General features: G+C 47.8%; 1 protein-coding gene across 1 annotated transcript; it reads right to left on the reverse strand.

The window, feature by feature from the left end:
- Nucleotides 1-12,593: 12,593 nt before the first annotated feature.
- JUN (Jun proto-oncogene, AP-1 transcription factor subunit) lies at nucleotides 12,594-15,894 on the reverse strand. Its single transcript, XM_060231895.1, has one exon. It carries the CDS (start codon nucleotides 14,651-14,653, stop codon nucleotides 13,712-13,714), a length of 942 nt encoding a protein of 313 aa, XP_060087878.1. The 5' UTR covers nucleotides 14,654-15,894; the 3' UTR covers nucleotides 12,594-13,711.
- Between the last annotated feature and the right edge of the window lie 4,678 nt (nucleotides 15,895-20,572).

A 20,572-nucleotide genomic window follows, 5' to 3' on the forward strand; every position in this document is an offset into this window, starting at 1 on the left:
ATTGTACAGTTGGAATGTCAATCTGTTTCTTAATGTCCCACAGACAGAAATGGTACCAAAGGAATGTATTCTTTTAATATCATTTCAAACACAATGATTTTCAGTGGAATCAATTCACACATTGAGCTTTTTATCAAGTGCTCAAATAGAGTGTTTATGTGTAGAAATATGTGTTCATATATAAGTCTTCAGATATCACATAACAGCATAAGCTTGTTGGTGAGCCAGAACGGACATTGCGCCTGATCCTAAACACATAAGTATACTTATAAGTAAAACCTCCAGTGACTTCAGTGAGACTGATGTATAATAATGTATACTTAGGATTGCTGAATAAAGCCTTGATTCTAGGCTGTGATTTGTAAGTAAACCTCACAGAAATCAATTAGAATATCATGAACATGCTTAAAGATCATCTGGTAAGGCTGAAACAACAAGTTTACATAGTGTTTTATTCTAAATAAACCTGGAAACAAAATACAGCCCCTGGATTCCAACCAAACACATTTAAAACCATGGTGCACGCATAGACATATCTGGAACAAATGTGGAGAAGTCACCATTGTGTTATTCTTGAATTACCAGCATTGTACAATTAACATACATTGCTGAATATTTTACCTGTATTTTACTATTTTATATTTTTTATAGTTTGCCTTTCTCGCTGAGACTTAAGTTGAATCACACAGAGAATGTCAATGCTGTCAATAGGATGGGTAAACCGGAACTGCAGTGTACTGATTAGCAAACATTATAAATAAACCACTGCGTTTTTATGTTGCAAATAAATGCTTAAGCAATTTCTTTCATAATGATGCAATTATATTATCATCACAAACCAATATTCATTAAATGTCCATAGAAAAATCAAAAAGTTATTTCACATCACTCTTGTAAGGTAGTACTTTACAGTCCACTGTCTCAGTTCTTCTTTGCTTGAAAGATGTAGACAGTACCACTCTTGTATGCGATTCCTCCTATGGGTAGCAGACCGAAGTCTGACAGGTGCTGCTGTACCTCAGACTTCGGTCTGCTACCCATAGGAGGAATCATATACAAGCATGGTACTGTCTACGTCTTTCAAGCAAAGGAGAACTGAGACAGTGGATTGTAAAGTACTACCTTACAAGAGTGATATGAAATAACATTGTGATTTTGAAAGTACTACCTTACAAGAGTGGTGTAAAATAACTTTTTGATTTTTCTATAGACATTTAATGAATTTTAGTTTGTGATGATGATAATGATATAATTGCATCATTATAAAAGAAATTGCTTAAGCATTTATTTGCAACATAAAAACACAGTGGTTTATTTATAGTCAACAGGATGAGGACATTCAATAAGCAATGTAATAAGATAAGTATGTGGAAATTAAAACCAAGTGAAAATCTGGAATTAAGTTGAAACAAAACATGAGGCATGTTAAATGATGCAGAAATTACATAATAGGACAATATATATGGCAACAGATAGTATGTACTAGTATAGTCTGCAGTCTCTTTCCCTTTATTGAAGCATTGTTCCAAAATCAGTTATAATAAAGCACAATTGACTTTGTTAAAATGCTGTCCTCAATAAATCAGTTTTGCATATTTTGTGAAATGTCTGGAGAGTGGGAGCCTTTCTGACTGATCAGGCTGGCCACTCTATAAGGTGAGGATTGCAACAGACTATGCACACGTATAAGCAGTTGTTGATCATGCCCATATGCAGGGTAGCTCCTGCAGAAGGTTCCATTCCGAATATCTAGCTTGCTAGTAAGGAATTATGAGCAATAAAACAAGAAACAAGCAAGGAGTAGGCATTATATAGTTTTTAATAACTGATACTTGCTCACCAGCATGTTGACGGCCCTATCTGTTGATAGTCCTACCTGGCAAGTTGAAATAAAATAAACAGTCATTTGCCAATGATTCCCTGGGTTTTGTTCTTGACAGGAAATTCATCTTTTTGATTATGAGAACATAGCAAGATCTTTGGTGTTCGCCCCAGAAGAGGATGATAATGAATCTGATGAATAGGACTGGCCAATCAGCGTGGCTTTAAAGCTGTATTTCAAACACAAATAATTGGAGTACATATATATCTCCAGACCATATTTCTTGAGCAAGTGGGTGGACATTTAAAAACACCAGGGAAGTGCACTGGGAGGAGATCACTGTGAGTACTAGCACAACACAGTAATCACAAAAAGCTCTTAAAAAAAAGTAACTCTCGCAAAAAAAAAAAAAGCCCAGCAGGAATCTATTTGCATATTAGGCCACACCCCGACACCAAGCCAGCCAGAAACGCATTCTGCTCAAAAAAAGGCCTGGTGATCAGAATATCTAGCTAGTTCTCAGTCTTTAGTTCAGCGGTGATGCTGGGAAATGAAGGGTAAACTGGATATTTTTGTTGCTTGATTCTGTCCGCCCCCCCCCCCCCAAAAGGATGTCAGACATATTATTTCAGTTTAGTTCAATAGAGCAGCAAATCAACATCCAGAGATTGCTTATGGAAATCTGTTAGCTTATCTCTCCTCTTTTCTTTTGTGAGGAACAGAAGCATATCGCTCAAGCCCCAGCAGTGCAATCTTAAACAGTTACATTACAATGGATTTACAAGGGTGTAGTAACACTGTTTAGGATGGCACTTTAAACAGGGCTGCCAGCATGTACCTGGCAATTGGTGGGAGCTTGGGAGGGGGCAGGAATGGGGGCACCCCAGGATTATGTGTGGTGTGATGTCACTTTCAAGATTTCCCTGGAAATCACATCATATTGCATACCCTGTCAGCTATTTCTTCTCTCACCATGTTAACCCAGTTGCACTTTTGGGGCAGATTTTGACGAGAGCAAGGACAGAGCAATGAGCCTGTTGTGTTAAAGGCAGATTATAAATAGAAAATAAAAAATAAATAATACATAATATAAAATAGTTGTTGAGTTCCTAACTAAGTAGCCATGCAAACAAAGCAGAAATGAAGCATTACGTTCTCAAAGTTTTATGTGAATGTACTCTGTTGCAGTTTTTAAAAACTTACTTTTACATTCCCATTAATAAAATAAGGTAGAGCACAAATGCTTTGAACTTTTCACACATTTTTTCAGCCTCAAGAAACCACAAAGCAGCAAAGGAGTGGCCTACTCCTAAAGAACAATGCATTTCTACACGTAGGAATGAAAAGGCTCTAGACAAAAATTGCCACAGTTCTCTTGAAAGCAATTAAGGGTGTGTTAGCATACTTTGGAAATACATTTAACAGGCATTCATGCCAAACACCAGGGCTATTTTTATAGGTAGCAGCTTAAAAAAAAAACCCAGGTAACTTTGAAATGAAGGTGTGCCTGAAATGAACCACAACATAATGAAGCCTCATTATAGAGTTAAACTTAACAATGCCACCTTTTGAGGTACTGAAACTGGAACTCATCACATTTATCCTACAGGAAGAGAATACTAAATATTTCCAAAGACAGAAAAGTTTATATATAGCTCCCAGCTAATAGGTCCAGAGGAATACCAGAAGCAAGTGTGCAAGGTTTTTGCAGGCCTCTTATGGTGATAGTGTGATAGCCTTTTGTCCATGAACCCTAAGGACTTGGCTTCCACAGATGATAACCACCCTAATAGGGTTGCCAGCTCTGAGTTGGGAAATACCTGGAGGTTTTGGGAGGGGAGCCTGGGGAGGGGAGGAAGCTCAGCAGGGTATAATGCCATAGAGTCCACCCCCTAAAGAAGCCATTTTCTCCAGGGGAACTGATCTTAGTCATCTGGAGATCAATTGTAATAGATTTCCAGGGGCCACCTGAAGATGGGCAACTCCCACTGCTTAACGTTTCTCAAATTATGTGTGTTCAGGATAGTGATATTAATTCTCTCCCCCCAAAAAAAGAACAACCTTGTTTGTAACTTAGAGATCTTGATTTTGCATGCAATTGTAATAAATTGTTCTTAACTTTATTCTGACCACAGCATGAACTATGAAGCTATTTTTTATTGTAAAATCTTATACATTTCTCTATTTGCAAGCATTTCAAATCACTGTATGTGCAGGGAGTGGAGAAAAACTGAAAGAAAGCAAAAAAAGAAAAAAGGATGTTATCTGCATATAGGAGTCAGAAGAGACCAGCAGTTCTTGTGGCAGAAAGAAAGAATCAAATAAGCAAACAAATAACACGCAAGAGCACATTTTGCCTGGAGACTCTCTTCTTCCCCCCTCCTCAGGAATTCAGAGCACTTCAAGCTGATAGCTTCAGAAGCTCACTCCTTTATCAAATTAACATGAGTGATAGGGGTCCAAGCTTTCAGTTTCAGACTCCAGGCACTGTGTGAGCAGTCTATTCAAATACAGAGAGTACTAGTATGAGTGCTGTGTTCAGTGGCTTATTCTAAAGAGCTTCTTCCAATAGCAGTAGCCTGCTATTGAAAAGAAATGTTGCAAATATTATTAAAAAATATTGATTCTTAAGAATGCAAAGGTCACAATCACACCCATTTTTTATTTAGATTTTTCAACTGCCTTCCCCTGGCAAACTGGGCTCAGAGCAGTGTACAACATCAATGAAAAACAAGATTAAAACCAGGAACAGAAATATAGCTGGAGATGGTACAAGAGAAGCCAGTGATGCCACTATCTCACAGGAGGGGGGAGGGAATGTGTGCCTGGTGCCAGGATGGAACCATTGCAGTCCTCAACCAAATGCCTGGTGGAACATATCTGCCTTACAGGACCTGTGGAACTGTAACAAGTCCCACAGGGCATGGATGTTATTTGGCAGAGAGTTCCACCAGGTTGGAGCCAGGGCAGAAAAGGCCCTTGCTCTGGTTGAGGACAGCCAGATGTCTCTTAGGCTGTGGACCACAACTTAAATCACCATAGTTTCAATGAGACATGCAGCCCAATGCTTATGTGTATTTCTTTTTTCAGTTAAAAAATGATCTTGCTCAAAGTTAAGTGTGGGTGGGAACTATAGTCTTAGGCCCACTGTCCTCTGTGAGTCCTATTTGTCAAGTGCACTGGAAGAACTGTGTAGAGCCTTTGTCCTGCAATACACATTATCTGCCGTTATACTCTGCCCCTTCTATTAAGCCAAAACCTTTAGTGTTGTGAAATACTGCATTGTCATAATTTCAATTGATTATGTATATTAATTGCTATGAACACTCTAATGTAAAGCTCTTCATACAAGGTTATAATACTGTTATAGTCTGTACAGTGCAAGAGGTTTTACCATAACTTAATGGCAAAACAGTTGTTTGGGACCAAGCAGCTGTTTAACAGCAAATCACTCCGGGCAGCTCCAGTCAATATCATTACGTGAAGGAGAGTTGAGCCCTGAGGCTGGAGCAATGCCAGTGCATTCAGAGACCATGGGGGTGGGGGGAAACACAGAGCAGGCAGAAGCAAGAAGTAGAAACCTGAAGTTAAATGTCTGTCACTATCATGGTTACTTCCTTGGTGGTGGTGAAGTGTATCAAAATATATCCAGGGGTTTCACCATCTTTCCAAATGCACAGTGCTTTTACTAAGTTCCCACAAAATTCACCACTAGCTTATAACTTTTGATAAAATTAATGAAACTTAAGTGGTTGGTGGAACTCAGTCACCATGAGAAACGTTCCACTGATACACCACAAGTATAAACATAACACCCCAAAACAGCCCATGTGCATCAGTGCTGGGTGTCATAGCATATCCAGATGGCAGCTGCCTACACTCCTAATTAAACTTAAAAATTAAAAACAAATATAGAGTTGTGTTCTGACTGGCAGCAGTTCTCCAAGGCTTCAGGCAAAAGACAGAGAGTGGTGACTGAGGTACTGAACTTGGACTGGGGAATAACTTTTCCTTTCTTGAAAAAGTTATTATCTCTCAGGCATTTCTACCTCACAGGGGTTTGAGGATATAAGCAAGATAATTTTATACCACTGAACTTCTTTGAGGAAAAGCAGGATACCAGTGTGGTAAGTAAGCTTTCCCAACAATCCTACCATTTAAATGAAGTTGCCAAGGATTACTTACATCCAACTACTCACAAATGGCCTCTGCCCAGTCAGAAGCACAGGGATGTCCAGAAGAGCGACTGCTCATCCCCCTGTACTAATGCAGGGGAAAGAAGGTATATTCCTACTAGTGTTCTCTCTATGCTGAGTTAATGTAAGCTAGCTCATAGTTTCTTAGCCTCCAGCTCACACATTTTTGTCTTAGCTCAGGATGGATGGCCCCAGAGCAAACTAATTCATGCAGTAGCCAAATTGCTCACTCACAACTGTAATGCGATTAGCTCATGAAGCAGAATTTTTGCAGACAAGACTCCATAGCTTAGAGCAGGAGTGGGGAACGTCAGGCCCAAGGGCCGTTTGCAGCCCTCGAGATCACTTGGTCTGGCCCTCGGTGAGCCTGAATGGTGGGCATTGTGAAGGACTGCTGCTGGGGTATGTGGGTGCCTTTAAAGATCTGCTGGGAGCAGCTGGTTTCCACATGGAGGGAGGGGTGGTAGGGGTGATGGGTGGGAGCCAGCTACACCCAGTTCAATTTGCACTTGATTATCCCAGATGGTGTGGTCTAATATGCTAAAATATGCTTCCGGCTAGCTTACACCTGACTGATGAGAAACTTAACGTAGCTTTCCAGACTTCTGTTATATATTCTGTTATGATGCTTAATGTTTTAATGTTTTAAATGTTTTAAATATTTATACATCTAAATGTTATTAATTTTAAGTTTGACTCTCTGTTGTAAGCCGCCCTGAGCCACTTCGTGGGAAGGGCGGGATATAAATCCTAAATAAATAAAAAAAATAAAAAAAATATTAGGGGATTTTGTCTAATATGCTAATAAGTTCCTGCTGGGTTTTTTCTACAAAAAAGGCTTGGATCTAGGCCTAGATCATCTAGGGTGGCAGGCCAAGGGGGGGTGCCAAATTAGGCTTGCCCCACATGCCTTCAAATAGAAAAACAATTATTTGCATTAATTTTGCCAGCCTGAATCATTCTCCCTTGGCGGAGCACTGTTTTTTCTAAACTGATAATTTTGTATGGCCCACAAATGGCGTTATAAATATTCAAATAGCCCTTGGCAGAAAAAAGGATTCCCCACCCCTGGCGTAGAGGGAGCATTGATTCCTACATTCCTTTTTCAGTATATTCCTGTTAGAATTCACTTTGCTCAGTGGCTCAGGAAGGAACCAGTTTCATGGAATATAGGAATGACAAAAAAAAACCCCTCTGCTGTGAGTTTTACAGGATTTGTTTCTGGCTAGTGAAAACTCCCTTCAAGGTATGGCGAATCCAGAAGGCTTCCCAGGGTAGGGGGATAGTTAAAGAAACTCCCTTAAGCAGGAGTTCATAAATATGGCAGGTCTTTCTCAGAAGCCTTAATCAGTTCCTAGAGAGAGTGGAACAAAAACCTGTAGCTGACCCCTTCCAAACCTTTCTTTTGATTATTAGACTGGAAGCAGAATGTGCCCTGTTCCCATAAATGCCACATACTAGAAAACATACACTTTGCTGAATATTTTTCAACTATACTATAAATGTCTTTCCTACAGTCTATGTACTATTGGTGGTGCAGACCAAATTTATCAATTATTTTTCCTAGTGATGGGAAAATGTACAAGCTGAGGTAATAGGTGATTACACAGTTAATTGGGTTCTGCTGTAAAAAATAGTACAGAAAATTGCTTGAATAGATGATTAGGGAATGTAGCTTGCTGAAAGAAAGATCCAGTTACATATTTTTGCATTGTTTAATGTGTTATGTTAATACTTATGCTTTGTTTCAGTTCTTTTTATAAAAAAATATATTAGCTGGTTCCAGATTTTTATAATCCTAATCCTATTGCATTGTTTATTGAAAATCCCATCTGTTTGATTGTATTTACTCACTGTGTGCACTCCACCTTGAGTCCCAATGAGAAAGGCAGACTATAAATAATGTAAATAAATAAGGAAATTCCTGTCTGTAACACAAGACTGTTGAGGTCAGTGAATAGATGAGTCACCAAGCCCTGCAGCTCAGCAGTAATGAAACTGCCCTGATAGCTGAGGTCTGTGAGAGATAAGCCAAACAACGTAAGAGGGCGCCTTTTTGCCTTTTGCTGTGGAGATTTAGGTGGGAAGTGGGATCTGAAAGTGCATACCTCACTGCATGTACCCCTAATCCATGTATCACCTCCCTTCCATGTCAGGAATCTGTAAACTGTAAGGGGTTCTGCCCTTTTTGCAGCTTCAAGAGTTGACAGGTGGTTGCATTTCCCTGGTCCTGTTATCTTCCCCATCAGGGCACTTTTAGTTTCAAAGTTAAGAGTCTTTAAAAATGTAAAGCATCCTAGAATGCCAGGATAGCTAGGTGGCCTAAATTTCCAGTCTGAGGGGAGTTGATTTAATCCCCTTGGAGCATTCTAACTACCAAAAGGATAATGGATTCAAAGCACTTTTCTTGAAAACCCTTTTTTAAAAAAATAAAAAGGTTGGGGTATGGACCAGTAGCAGAGCACCTGCTTTCTATGGGAAAAGTCCCAGATTCAGTTCCCGGCATCTCCAGTTAGAGGATTTTAATTGTCCTCTGCCCAAGAGTACCACTGTCAATTGAAGAAAACAACATTTAGTTAGGTAGACCAGTGGCTGGAGTAGCATAAGACAGTTTCATATATTTGGCCTGGAATAACACAGCAGTAGGGAACACATATCTCCTTCACCCTAATACTTTGCCTCCAAGGTCCTGCAAATACTTATAAGCTTAAGCAGGCCAAGTTCCTCTCCCATTATTCCTTTTTTTTTTCTTCACCATATCAAAAATGTAGACAACAGAAAGCTGTTCACTTAGCCTCTAACCTAGGCAGTGCAATGCAGGGAGGAAAATATTGTTTCTTCCACTCTCTCTGCTGTAAAGTTGGATGGTGAAATGTATACATGCCCTGCAACCTTCAGAATACTGAAACACCAACATCCCCACTCCTCCCCTGGCTTTGTTTTTAAGTGATGTCTACATACTCTAAAGACTTGAGAAATAAAAAAGACTCCTTTAGGAATTGGAAGGAGGGCCTTTTAACAAAGGATGACTATAAACAAATCACCAGTGCTTGTAGAGAAAAAGTTAGGAAAGCTAAAGCTCAGTATGAGCTTAGGCTGGCCAAAGATGATAAAAACAACAAAAAAGGGTTCTTTTCTTACGTTCAGAGTACGAAAAAGAGCAAGGACATGGTAGGCCCATTGCGAGGGCAAGAAAGTGAAATTGTAACAGGTAATGAAGAGAGGGTGGAACTGCTCAATTCCTACTTTTCCTCAGTCTTCTCTTCTGAGGGAAACGGTGCTCAACATGGCAAAAACAGAACATAAAGAGGGTATGAAGTTCCAACCTAGGATCAGCGTTTGTCTTCTTCTGTGTTTGCAACCCCTCCCAATTTAGTATCATCTGCAAATTTAATACAGCCTGCTTTTTAAACTCAAGTTGCCAAGTAGCTACCCCCATAGCAGGGAACATAAATAAGTGTATTAACCAGAAAGAGAGAGAATTCCCATTGAAGGCCCAGAACAGTGCTGGGTCAAGGGGGAAAATCCAGGTCTACTATTAGGGCATTGTTTGTCTCCTATTCCTCACACCACTAAATACATTTGTACTTGAAGGGTTTCTTTCTGTAGTTTATACAGGGAAACAAGTAGCAAATATATATTTGCTACTTGTTTCCCTGTTACTTATGCTACCTCAATGGTTGGGGACCTCAGAGTACTACATTTTGTACACTAACACTTAAAGTAGGACTACTATACTATTCACATTGCCTTTTCTGTTTCCTTTGGATATTTCACTCAAATTCATGCCCAAGACCTTTATATATTTCCTTTTTTCTATATGTATAGCAGTCTGTTTTATGAACTGGTCACAGAGCAAAATGAACAGGATTGCAGTCATGGGGAAAGCTTTGGCTGTTGAGTTCTGTTAAAAGCTACAGAACTTATCAACTAAAAAAGGAGATGGCCATATTCATTTGGTCATTTGGTTCTGAGTTGCCAGAGCTGTTTTTGGCAGGACTCCTGGGGCTCTAACGTCTCCATGCCAGGAAGAAATTCAACTAATAATGCTGTGTAATTATTGCACTTCCATGTAGAAAGGTTACACCTATTGGATTTCTCTTACACTGGTTAATGTCACAGAAGCAAGAGAGCATTTGACCTGCCTGTCCCCCAAGATCAAACTCAGCAACTGTAGCTATGTTACATTCTGAAGTGGTTAGGTAGACATCACCCCCCACCCCCTTCCACTTCTACTGAAATGCTCTTGGATTGAGTTTTCAGGCTGATATCATTGGGGGCGAGGGGAAGCACCAAATGGAGTACAACAATGTGAATAGGCCAAAATGCTTTGAAATGTGCGTAATCTGATGCAGAAATCTTGACAGAACTGACCACACAAAAAGGTTGATTACATCAACATATTCTATTGTTGTGACAAACTTTTAGAACTATAAAATCTCTTTTCCTGAAGAACTAGACATTGTAACTTTACCTTTCCAGGTAGCCCTGCTTATTTTGCTAGTCAGGACTCGTTTAGCAGCTTGCAAAGTCACACCCAGCTATGCTCTGCTTACATCACTCCTCTGCTGATTGTTCCTACATATACTCAAAATCAGCTTACCTTCTTGGTTGCTTACATCAGCACTATGTACACAGCAGACCATGTGCTCCTCCCCATAACGCTTCATTTGGTAACTATTGATTCAAATGCACACATCTGATAGAAGTAAACAAACAATACATTCTAGAATTCCTTCTGCTGACAGGGAGGAGTGAAAGAAGTGTGTTAATTAACCCATTCTGTAGAAAGACGCAGACAACTCTGATCCAAAATCTCTGCATGACCACTTCATTACACTTTTATTTGTGCCTTTTACGAACACCATTAAATAACAAGTGTGTGGGAAATATTTCTAAAACACCAGCAAGCTGACCTGTCATCTTTTCTTTTTAATCTAATAGGAATTCATCAGAGGAATCATGTATCAAACAGAGTCAGATATTCCCAGCAGAATTTCTACCTATTGAAGGCCCAGGGCAGTGCTGGGGAAAGCAGGTCTACTATTAGGGCAGTTTGTCTCTTGTTCCCTACGCCATTAAATAAATTTGCACTTGAAGTGTTTCTTTCTGTAGCTCATATGGAATAGGCAGCAAGCAAGCTGATAAAGCACTTCAGTCACTAGTGAAAGTTACACCAGTTGAATTTGCTTTTTAAAGCAAAGGCAGAAACTCTGACTTCTGCCAACTTTTATTAACAAGATCATCCAGTATTCCAAAGAAAGAAAGCCAGGAAGTTAATTTATACTCAGAGTCCTGTTTTTAAACGTTATTCATAATGAACTAAGCATTTTCCTGCTATGTATCCTAGTTATTTTAAAAACTTTAGCACTTTAATATTAACCATAAGTAACAAGATTCAGAAATAACTTCAGAAGTGTTTTTACAAGTACTAGAACTTGCCTCCATTCTGGTTAGGGGGTACTGAAACAGCATCTTCTCAAAAGTGAACATGCTTTCTTAGACGTAGCTTCCATACAAATCAACAGCACTTTTCCCTCTTGTAAGCAGACTTACAATCCAATCTCTACTTTTTAACAAAGCAGGAGTCAAGTGTGCCTTTAAGACCAAGTTTTATTCAGAACGCAAGCTTTCATGTGCTCTCTAAGCACACTTCATCATCAGACAAGGGGAGCAGACAATACTTGATCCCCTCACCTGATGAAGTGTGCTTAGAGAACACATGAAAGCTTACATTCTGAATAAAACATGGTCTTAAAGGTGACTTGACTCCTGCTTTGTTCAACTGCTTCAGACCAACACGGCTGCCCACTTGGATCTTTACTTTTTAAAGAAGACTGCAGATTTATACCCCACCCCTTCTCTATGAATCAGTCTCAGAGCAGCTTACAATCTCCTTTATCTTCTCCCCTCACAACAAACACCCTGTGAGGTGGGTGGGGCTGAGAGGGCTCTCACAGCAGCTGCCCCTTCAAGGACAACTCCTATAAAAGCTATGGCTGACCCAAGGCCATTCCAGCAGCTGCAAGTGGAGGAGTGGGGAATCAAACCCGGTTCTCCCAGATGAGTCAGTGCACTTAACCACTATACCAAACTGGCTCTCTGGTTAAGGGGTACTATATGAAAGCATGCTTTATTTCACTCAACAGGATTTGCTTCCAAGTTAAAAGAAGGCAGAGATTCTCTGTATAGCTGACCAAGAGCATCCCACTAAAACATGCTGGGCACTCTCAAACATATTTACTTTGGAATAAATTCTAATGTGTTCATCAGGACTTACTTCAATGAGTAAGACCAAACAGGTATTTGTAATTTGCATTGAAATTAATAGGCCTTCACCTGTCATTGCAAGTATACTCAACTAGAAGAAACTTAAGAGTAAAAAAGGGAAAATATTAATTAGCAAATCCTTATATAACGGCATCTATACTGCCAGCCCTAAACACCTACACATTTCTTATGCCACAAGTTTTAAAATATATTGCCTCAATTAGCTAGCTATATTTTTCCCACTTTGCTGCAGAAGAGGTTACAATGGAGCAAAACCACAAAAAGAGGGAAAAGGATTTCAAATCTGTGGAAGGAGTAATAGAATTTTATTGGACAACAGGCATAGTCATAAATACTCATGAACAAAGACCATCTTTCATCTAAGAGTTAACAAAAGCATTAAGGAGACAAATTCCCATTTCAGGATTCCCTTTTTGAAAACTTCTCTATATTTAGATATGTTATAAAAATAACTGCTTAATGAAATATCTAAATGAGAAATGTCAATACTTGAAAATTCCTAGTACAAGGAATAGTCCTTCAATTTTTAGATCCCCTTCCCCCTTCTTAATTTTTGACTTCTGACCAAACTACTAGCTCTTTATAGAGCACACAGTTTTACAAGAATAGGCAGAAGCTATGGTGATCAATTTTATATTCTTCTAGAACCAAGTTATAGAAGAGTTTGTTAAGCAAAGCTGTAGAAAGGGGAAACAGTTCTAGCATCTGACCACAAGTTGGGACACTGTACATGCTGGATTTAGAAGTTCTCAGAGGAAGTAGGTGATGCATTGTTGATGTTTTCTTAAATAAAATAACGCTTTCTGCATTTTTGTTTTCAGAACAAAACATAAAAAATTATATACTTTATTACAAATGGTAAACCCAAGAGTACTAAAAAAAATCTCTTATTTACAGACAATACTGGGAAGAACCCAAAAGAACATAAAAATAACTTACAAAGTCATGAAGTAGTTTTATTGACATCAGCTTTCATAAAATAAAAAAGATATGTACATACACAACTTGACTCGAAGGCAGGCAGTATAGTTCAGCTTCTGTTGTTAGCTTCCCACAAACTCCCTCCCCAACTTTTTCTTAAAAGGAGTACTAGCGAAAGCATCTAGTGTCTACTGCAGTGTAACCTTTAATACTGAATGATCACTGAACATTAGGTCCATGCAGGTCTTGGTCAATGTTTAAAAAAATGCTTTTGTGCCTCATCCGAGCAGGAACAGTACTGTTGACTGGCTTGCCACCACCTCAGATGGCATCAAAGTCTCTCCACGCATGCTTTTGGGGAAGCACCCTCAGGAATCAATGCCTTGAAGCATTTTCTCCCACCCCTCCAGAGAGATTTCCACCTCCCCAATCTCACTCTATTTTGCTTAATTTCTCCCTGCCGTATACAGTTACCGTCTCTTCAAAAAGTTTGCAACTGCTGTGTTAACATTAGCTGGCACCCACTGTTGACATGATTCATGACCTTCTGCTTCAGCTGAGCAACCTGCTCTCGCAACATATTGGCAGTAGATGCCAGTTCAGAGTTTTGCGCTTTTAAAGTTTTCACTTTTTCTTCCAACCTGGCGATCCTTTCCAATTTCCTTTTCCGGCACTTGGAGGCTGCAATTCGGTTTCTCATGCGCTTCCTCTCTGCCTTGATTCTTTCCTGGGATTCCATGTCAATAGGGGACAAGGGAGGAGTCTCCCCAGGCATCTCAGGGACAGTCTGAGGTTCTTCTTTCAGGGCTTGAAGGCGTGGATGCTGCACTGGCATCTGGGGGTTCAGATGCTGAGCAGGATAGCCCAGGCTGTTTGCATTGTAGTTAGGTGCTGCACTGAGTGTATTTGGGTTGAAATTGCTGAGGTTGGCATAGACTGGAGGTTCACTGTGTAAACTGGCAGTGAAGCCACTATTTCCAGCCATAGATGAAACAGGGGCCATGCCAGTGTTAACAGGTTGGGCAGCAGAAGTAACACTTGGCATGGTGTTTTGGTTGTGTAGTTCTGCAAGTGCCCTGACAAAGCCTTCCGCAAACCCTTCTTGCTCATCAGTGACATTTTTGGGGCAGAGGAATTGGGTCGGGGTAGGAGTGGTGGTGATCAGGCCATTGCCAGACTGGATGATCAGCCTTTCTAGTTCAGGAGATGCCAGCTTGAGGAGGCCTACATCTGGGGAGGTCAGGATGTCTGCATTCTTGTTCCTCAGGTGGGGCTTGAGGTTACTGGCAGGGTCAGCCAGATTCAGAGTCATACTCTGCTTCAGAACTTTGGGATTGTTATATCCATAAGTACCACTTTCCGGCTGTACAAAGGTAGCATTTATAGCATCATCATAAAAAGTAGGTTCCATCTTTGCAGTCATAGAATACCGTCCACAAGTTGGTTCTCTTACAACTAAGAAAAGACCAAGAAAAGGAACCTTTTCTATTTGCTTCCACTTAAAACAACAGGGTCTGGCCGCAAGAGTTCACCCCCCCCTGTAGAAAAGAACAATGAAAGAGCCCTTCAGAAAAGGAGGAGTGACGAATTAAAGTCTTACTTTTTAGCCACAAGGCATTGGGTTGGCTCTTCTTTTTCTCTTGCCCCCCTTCAGTAGAGGAGGAGGGCTGGATTTGTCAAGCAGACGCCTTTTCAGCTCAAACGACTCGAGACGAGCATCAGTTCCAGAATCTTGAGCGCAATCGAAAGAAAGTTCACTTCTTGAATGGTGGGATTTCTCTTTCCACCAAGGAATCCCGGATTTCGAAAACTTTTAAGCGCCTTCGTTAGGACTACTCCTTGTCGATCTGGGCACGGATCACAAGTCCAGAAACTTCGTTTCCCCACCCCGCGAAGTCCTCTTTTTTCCTCTCCTCGTGGGAGCGCCCTTGTTGCTGGAGCGCTGGGGAGCTTCAAACACACTTGTTGGAGTCCTCCTCTCCCTTTTCTCCCGAGAGGCTGTCAAAAGCTTTCCCGCTCACCGGCTGAACTCGCTCCTAAAAGCTGCCACGAGATCCCCTTTCGCTGCCGTCTCTTCGGGGTCCAGAAAAGTCAACTCAGGGGCAAGTCCCACCGGCGCGGTGAGTGATCAGGCAAGTTCTCTCCTTGGCCTGGCGGAGGGAGCGAATCCCAAAGTCACTCCGTTACCAGAAGCCACCGCGCGTTGACTACAGTCCCGTCGGCTGTTCTCTCAGCAAAGTTTCAGCTACTCGACGGTGTCACTGAACGCTGGGAACGGCTTCGCTGCGTGCTCTTCTGGGGCCTCTCGTTTGAAGCCGGCCGCTTTACGTCTCTGCGTTCTCAGCCACACATTCAACCCAACTCTGAGCCGTTTCCCAGCGTGGAGCCGACACTTATCAGAGAGCAGTAACTCCCTAAAAATAGCCCATGATGTCACCCCGAGGCCTTCCCATTGGCTACAGCGACGTCTCAGGGGGAGGAGGGTAGCTGGCCCAGCCTGTTGCAAAGACTCCCATCTCCATGGCCACCCCACCCCTAGAAGCTTCTCAACCCCCTTTTCGCAGAGCATTATGGGATGAGGTAATGCCTGGGCTCTGTGCAGGGCATTGTGGGCTGACGTATTGTTTTTGAATATCTGGTTACCCGCTTAAGAGTTCTGGTAGAGTTGGAGGAATCGGGAGGGAGGAGGAGGAGGAGGAGGAGTCCTGCATGAGGAGAAACCAACAGGAGAATGGACTGGGGGAGGAGCATGTAGAGTTTCAAACAGGCAAATTTGTGGTTGTTATAGTACGGGGGAGGGGATGAGAGGTATTTTTCCGGAGATGAGAGGCCCAGAAGTAGGGGTTCGATCCTGAATGTTGCAATCGATTTCGCTAATCAGAGTTTCAGCTCCTTAAGCGGCTTTCCGCTAAGTCCCGGCGTCTTTCGCGCCTGGTGAGAGAGTCCTTAAGGTGGAATTTTGGGTTCCCGCTGTCTCATTGCACATGGATCGAGGGAGGGGGGAAAGGAAGTAACCGCGGGTGGGGGGGGGTGTCAGTGGGCTGACTCTCACGTGGTGTTTCTTCCTACGCTCGCTCTTGTTGCTCAGTTTAGAGCTTCCAGGCAGGAAAGGGGAAGACGATGATGTGCTGGAAGCGGGGGCGGGAGGAGGGGAATGTTGTAAGTGGCTGTGGAGAGAGATTGTGAAGCCTGATCTTACTCATGTTTTCTTGCATGTAAATCTCATTAACATCAATGGGACTTCTGGTTGAACAGTTGCGATCTTTGCTAGGGAGTAAATCCAGTTGAATTTGCTTCTGGTAGGTCGTGCGAGGTGCGAGACATCCTAGGGGTAGAGGATCTGACCAGGGCTGGGTTTAAAGCCCAATTTTCCCCACCCCAGATGCTTTAAGAATTTGTGGCAGCTTGGCGGTAGATGCTGAACCGTAGCAAATTTCAAAGCAAATGGAATGGGAAGCGGCCTCCTCGAACACGTTGAACTTAGATGCCAATTTCTGATCCTTTGGGGGATAGGCAGTGGCGTAGGGAGGGGGTGGCGGATCGCCCCAGGTCTGCGGGGTCTGGGGGGCCCCTCAGAAGCCGGCTGCACTCGCCGCCTTCCCCGACCGCGCGCGGGGCCGGGCGGCGGCGGCAGCCGGGAAGCAGCGGAGAGGCCAAGGGGCCCCTCAGAAGCCGGCTGCACTCGCCGCCTTCCCCGACCGCGCGCGGGGCCGGGCGGCGGCCGGGAAGCAGCGGAGAGGCCAAGCGGCCCCTCAGAAGCCGGCTGCACTCGCCGCCTTCCCCGACCGCGCGCGGGGCCGGGTGGCGGCGGCGGCCCCTCAGAAGCCGGCTGCACTCGCCGCCTTCCCCGACCGCGCGCGGGGGCCGAGCGGCGGCGGCGGCCGGGAAGCAGCGGAGAGGCCAAGGGGCCCCTCAGAAGCCGGCTGCACTCGCCGCCTTCCCCGACCGCGCGCGGGGCCGGGCGGCGGCGGCGGCCGGGAAGCAGCGGAGAGGCCAAGCGGCCCCTCAGAAGCCGGCTGCACTCGCCGCCTTCCACGACCGCGCGCGGGGGCCGGGCGGCGGCGGCCGGGAAGCAGCGGAGAGGCCAAGCGGCCCCTCAGAAGCCGGCTGCACTCGCCGCCTTCCCCGACCGCGCGCGGGGCCGGGCGGCGGCGGCCCCTCAGAAGCCGGCTGCACTCGCCGCCTTCCCCGACTGCGCGCGGGGCCGGGCGGCGGCGGCCGGGAAGCAGCGGAGAGGCCAAGGGGCCCCTCAGAAGCCGGCTGCACTCGCCGCCTTCCCCGACCGCGCGCGGGGCCGGGCGGCAGCGGCCGGGAAGCAGCGGAGAGGCCAAGCGGCCCCTCAGAAGCCGGCTGCACTCGCCGCCTTCCCCGACCGCGCGCGGGGCCGGGCGGCGGCGGCCGGGAAGCAGCGGAGAGGCCAAGCGGCCCCTCAGAAGCCGGCTGCACTCGCCGCCTTCCCCGACCGCGCGCGGGGCCGGGCGGCGGCGGCCGGGAAGCAGCGGAGAGGCCAAGGGGCCCCTCAGAAGCCGGCTGCACTCGCCGCCTTCCCCGACCGCGCGCGGGGCCGGGCGGCGGCGGCGGCCGGGAAGCAGCGGAGAGGCCAAGCGGCCCCTCAGAAGCCGGCTGCACTCGCCGCCTTCCACGACCGCGCGCGGGGCCGGGCGGCGGCGGCCGGGAAGCAGCGGAGAGGCCAAGCGGCCCCTCAGAAGCCGGCTGCACTCGCCGCCTTCCCCGACCGCGCGCGGGGCCGGGCGGCGGCGGCCCCTCAGAAGCCGGCTGCACTCGCCGCCTTCCCCGACTGCGCGCGGGGCCGGGCGGCGGCGGCCGGGAAGCAGCGGAGAGGCCAAGGGGCCCCTCAGAAGCCGGCTGCACTCGCCGCCTTCCCCGACCGCGCGCGGGGCCGGGCGGCAGCGGCCGGGAAGCAGCGGAGAGGCCAAGCGGCCCCTCAGAAGCCGGCTGCACTCGCCGCCTTCCCCGACCGCGCGCGGGGCCGGGCGGCGGCGGCCGGGAAGCAGCGGAGAGGCCAAGCGGCCCCTCAGAAGCCGGCTGCACTCGCCGCCTTCCCCGACCGCGCGCGGGGCCGGGCGGCGGCGGCCGGGAAGCAGTGGAGAGGCCAAGGGGCCCCTCAGAAGCCGGCTGCACTCGCCGCCTTCCCCGACCGCGCGCGGGGCCGGGCGGCGGCGGCGGCCGGGAAGCAGCGGAGAGGCCAAGGGGCCCCTCAGAAGCCGGCTGCACTCGCCGCCTTCCCCGACCGCGCGCGGGGCCGGGCGGCGGCGGCCGGGAAGCAGCGGAGAGGCCAAGGGGCCCCTCAGAAGCCGGCTGCACTCGCCGCCTTCCCCGACCGCGCGCGGGGCCGGGCGGCGGCGGCGGCCCCGCAGAAGCTGGCTGCACTCGCCGCCTTCCCCGACCGCGCGCGGGGCCGGGCGGCGGCGGCGGCCGGGAAGCAGCGGAGAGGCCAAGGGGCCCCTCAGAAGCCGGCTGCACTCGCCGCCTTCCCCGACCGCGCGCGGGGCCGGGCGGCGGCGGCCCCTCAGAAGCCGGCTGCACTCGCCGCCTTCCCCGACCGCGCGCGGGGCCGGGCGGCGGCGGCGGCCGGGAAGCAGCGGAGAGGCCAAGGGGCCCCTCAGAAGCTGGCTGCACTCGCCGCCTTCCCCGACCGCGCGCGGTGTCGGGCGGCGGCGGCGGCCGGGAAGCAGCGGAGAGGCCAAGCGGCCCCTCAGAAGCCGGCTGCACTCGCCGCCTTCCCCGACCGCGCGCGGGGGCCGGGCGGCGGCGGCCGGGAAGCAGCGGAGAGGCCAAGCGGCCCCTCAGAAGCCGGCTGCACTCGCCGCCTTCCCCGACCGCGCGCGGGGCCGGGCGGCGGCGGCCGGGAAGCAGCGGAGAGGCCAAGCGGCCCCTCAGAAGCCGGCTGCACTCGCCGCCTTCCCCGACCGCGCGCGGGGCCGGGCGGCGGCGGCCGGGAAGCAGCGGAGAGGCCAAGGGGCCCCTCAGAAGCCGGCTGCACTCGCCGCCTTCCCCGACCGCGCGCGGGGCCGGGCGGCGGCGGCGGCCGGGAAGCAGCGGAGAGGCCAAGGGGCCCCTCAGAAGCCGGCTGCACTCGCCGCCTTCCCCGACCGCGCGCGGGGCCGGGCGGCGGCGGCCGGGAAGCAGCGGAGAGGCCAAGGGGCCCCTCAGAAGCCGGCTGCACTCGCCGCCTTCCCCGACCGCGCGCGGGGCCGGGCGGCGGCGGCCGGGAAGCAGCGGAGAGGCCAAGCGGCCCCTCAGAAGCCGGCTGCACTCGCCGCCTTCCCCGACCGCGCGTGGGGCCGGGCGGCGGCGGCTGGGAAGCAGCGGAGAGGCCAAGCGGCCCCTCAGAAGCCGGCTGCACTCGCCGCCTTCCCCGACCGCGCGCGGGGCCGGGCGGCGGCGGTGGCGGCGGCCGGGAAGCAGCGGAGAGGCCAAGCGGCCCCTCAGAAGCCGGCGAGCGGCGCCGCCTTCCCCGCCCGTGCGCGGGGCCCGGCGGCGGCGGAGGCCGGGAAGCGGCGGAGAGGCCGGCGCAGGCCGCTGGAGGACCTCCAGCGACCAGCGCCGTCCTCTCCGACGCCTCCCCGGCCTCTCCGCCTCGTCGTGGGGCCAGCTGTGGGCCTGCTTCAGCAGAACTGACAAACTCCTGCCTGGCTCCAAATGCCAGACATCCCATTGCCTGGTTCAGCAGGGCCTGCATCAACTCACTCCGAATGGATGCTGCCCCGCATGGCAGCTTAGAGGTGAGGAAGGGGTTCTTCCAGGGCTGGGAAGGGGTTGATGCGTGGGAGCTTGCCAAGCCCTTCAATACAAGCAGCTGCCATCTGATTGCACATTGTGAGGGGAGGATTAGCAAGGGGTCCATGTGGGCAGGGGCTTCCATCTCTGGGTGGATGTTGTGGGGTGCATGTAAACATAGGATCCTTCTTCCCTTGCAGATGCCTGAAACAGGCTGGAAAGGCATGATTCAGGTATTAATTCATCTTGGAAATACTGAATGCACATCCCTTCTCACCAGTTCAGCTCACTATCTGCTTGCTTGTTGAAGCAGGGAGTTGATCTAGTGCCAGGCAGTTCAGCCATTCAAGAGCATCTCAAGACTACTGGCCAGGCAAGTTTTTGCATATTCAAACAGCACAGGGCAATTGGCAACATTTCACACATCTTGATGGGCGGGGCTTTTTTGTAGCAGGATCTCCTTTGCATCTTAGGCCACACACCCCTGCTGTAGCCAATCCTCCAAGAGCTTTCAGGGCTCTTCATGCAGGGCCTAACTGAAAGCTCTTGGAGGATTGGCTGCATCGGGTGGGGGTGGGAGGTGGCCTAATATTCAAAGGAG

Source organism: Heteronotia binoei, chromosome 2, assembly GCF_032191835.1.
Source record: "Heteronotia binoei isolate CCM8104 ecotype False Entrance Well chromosome 2, APGP_CSIRO_Hbin_v1, whole genome shotgun sequence".
Lineage (NCBI taxonomy): Eukaryota > Metazoa > Chordata > Lepidosauria > Squamata > Gekkonidae > Heteronotia > Heteronotia binoei.

Bases quoted from the DNA above. Each gene is read 5' to 3' on its own strand.
- JUN (XM_060231895.1), bottom strand. From the start codon at position 14,653: ATGACTGCAAAGATGGAACCTACTTTTTATGATGATGCTATAAATGCT.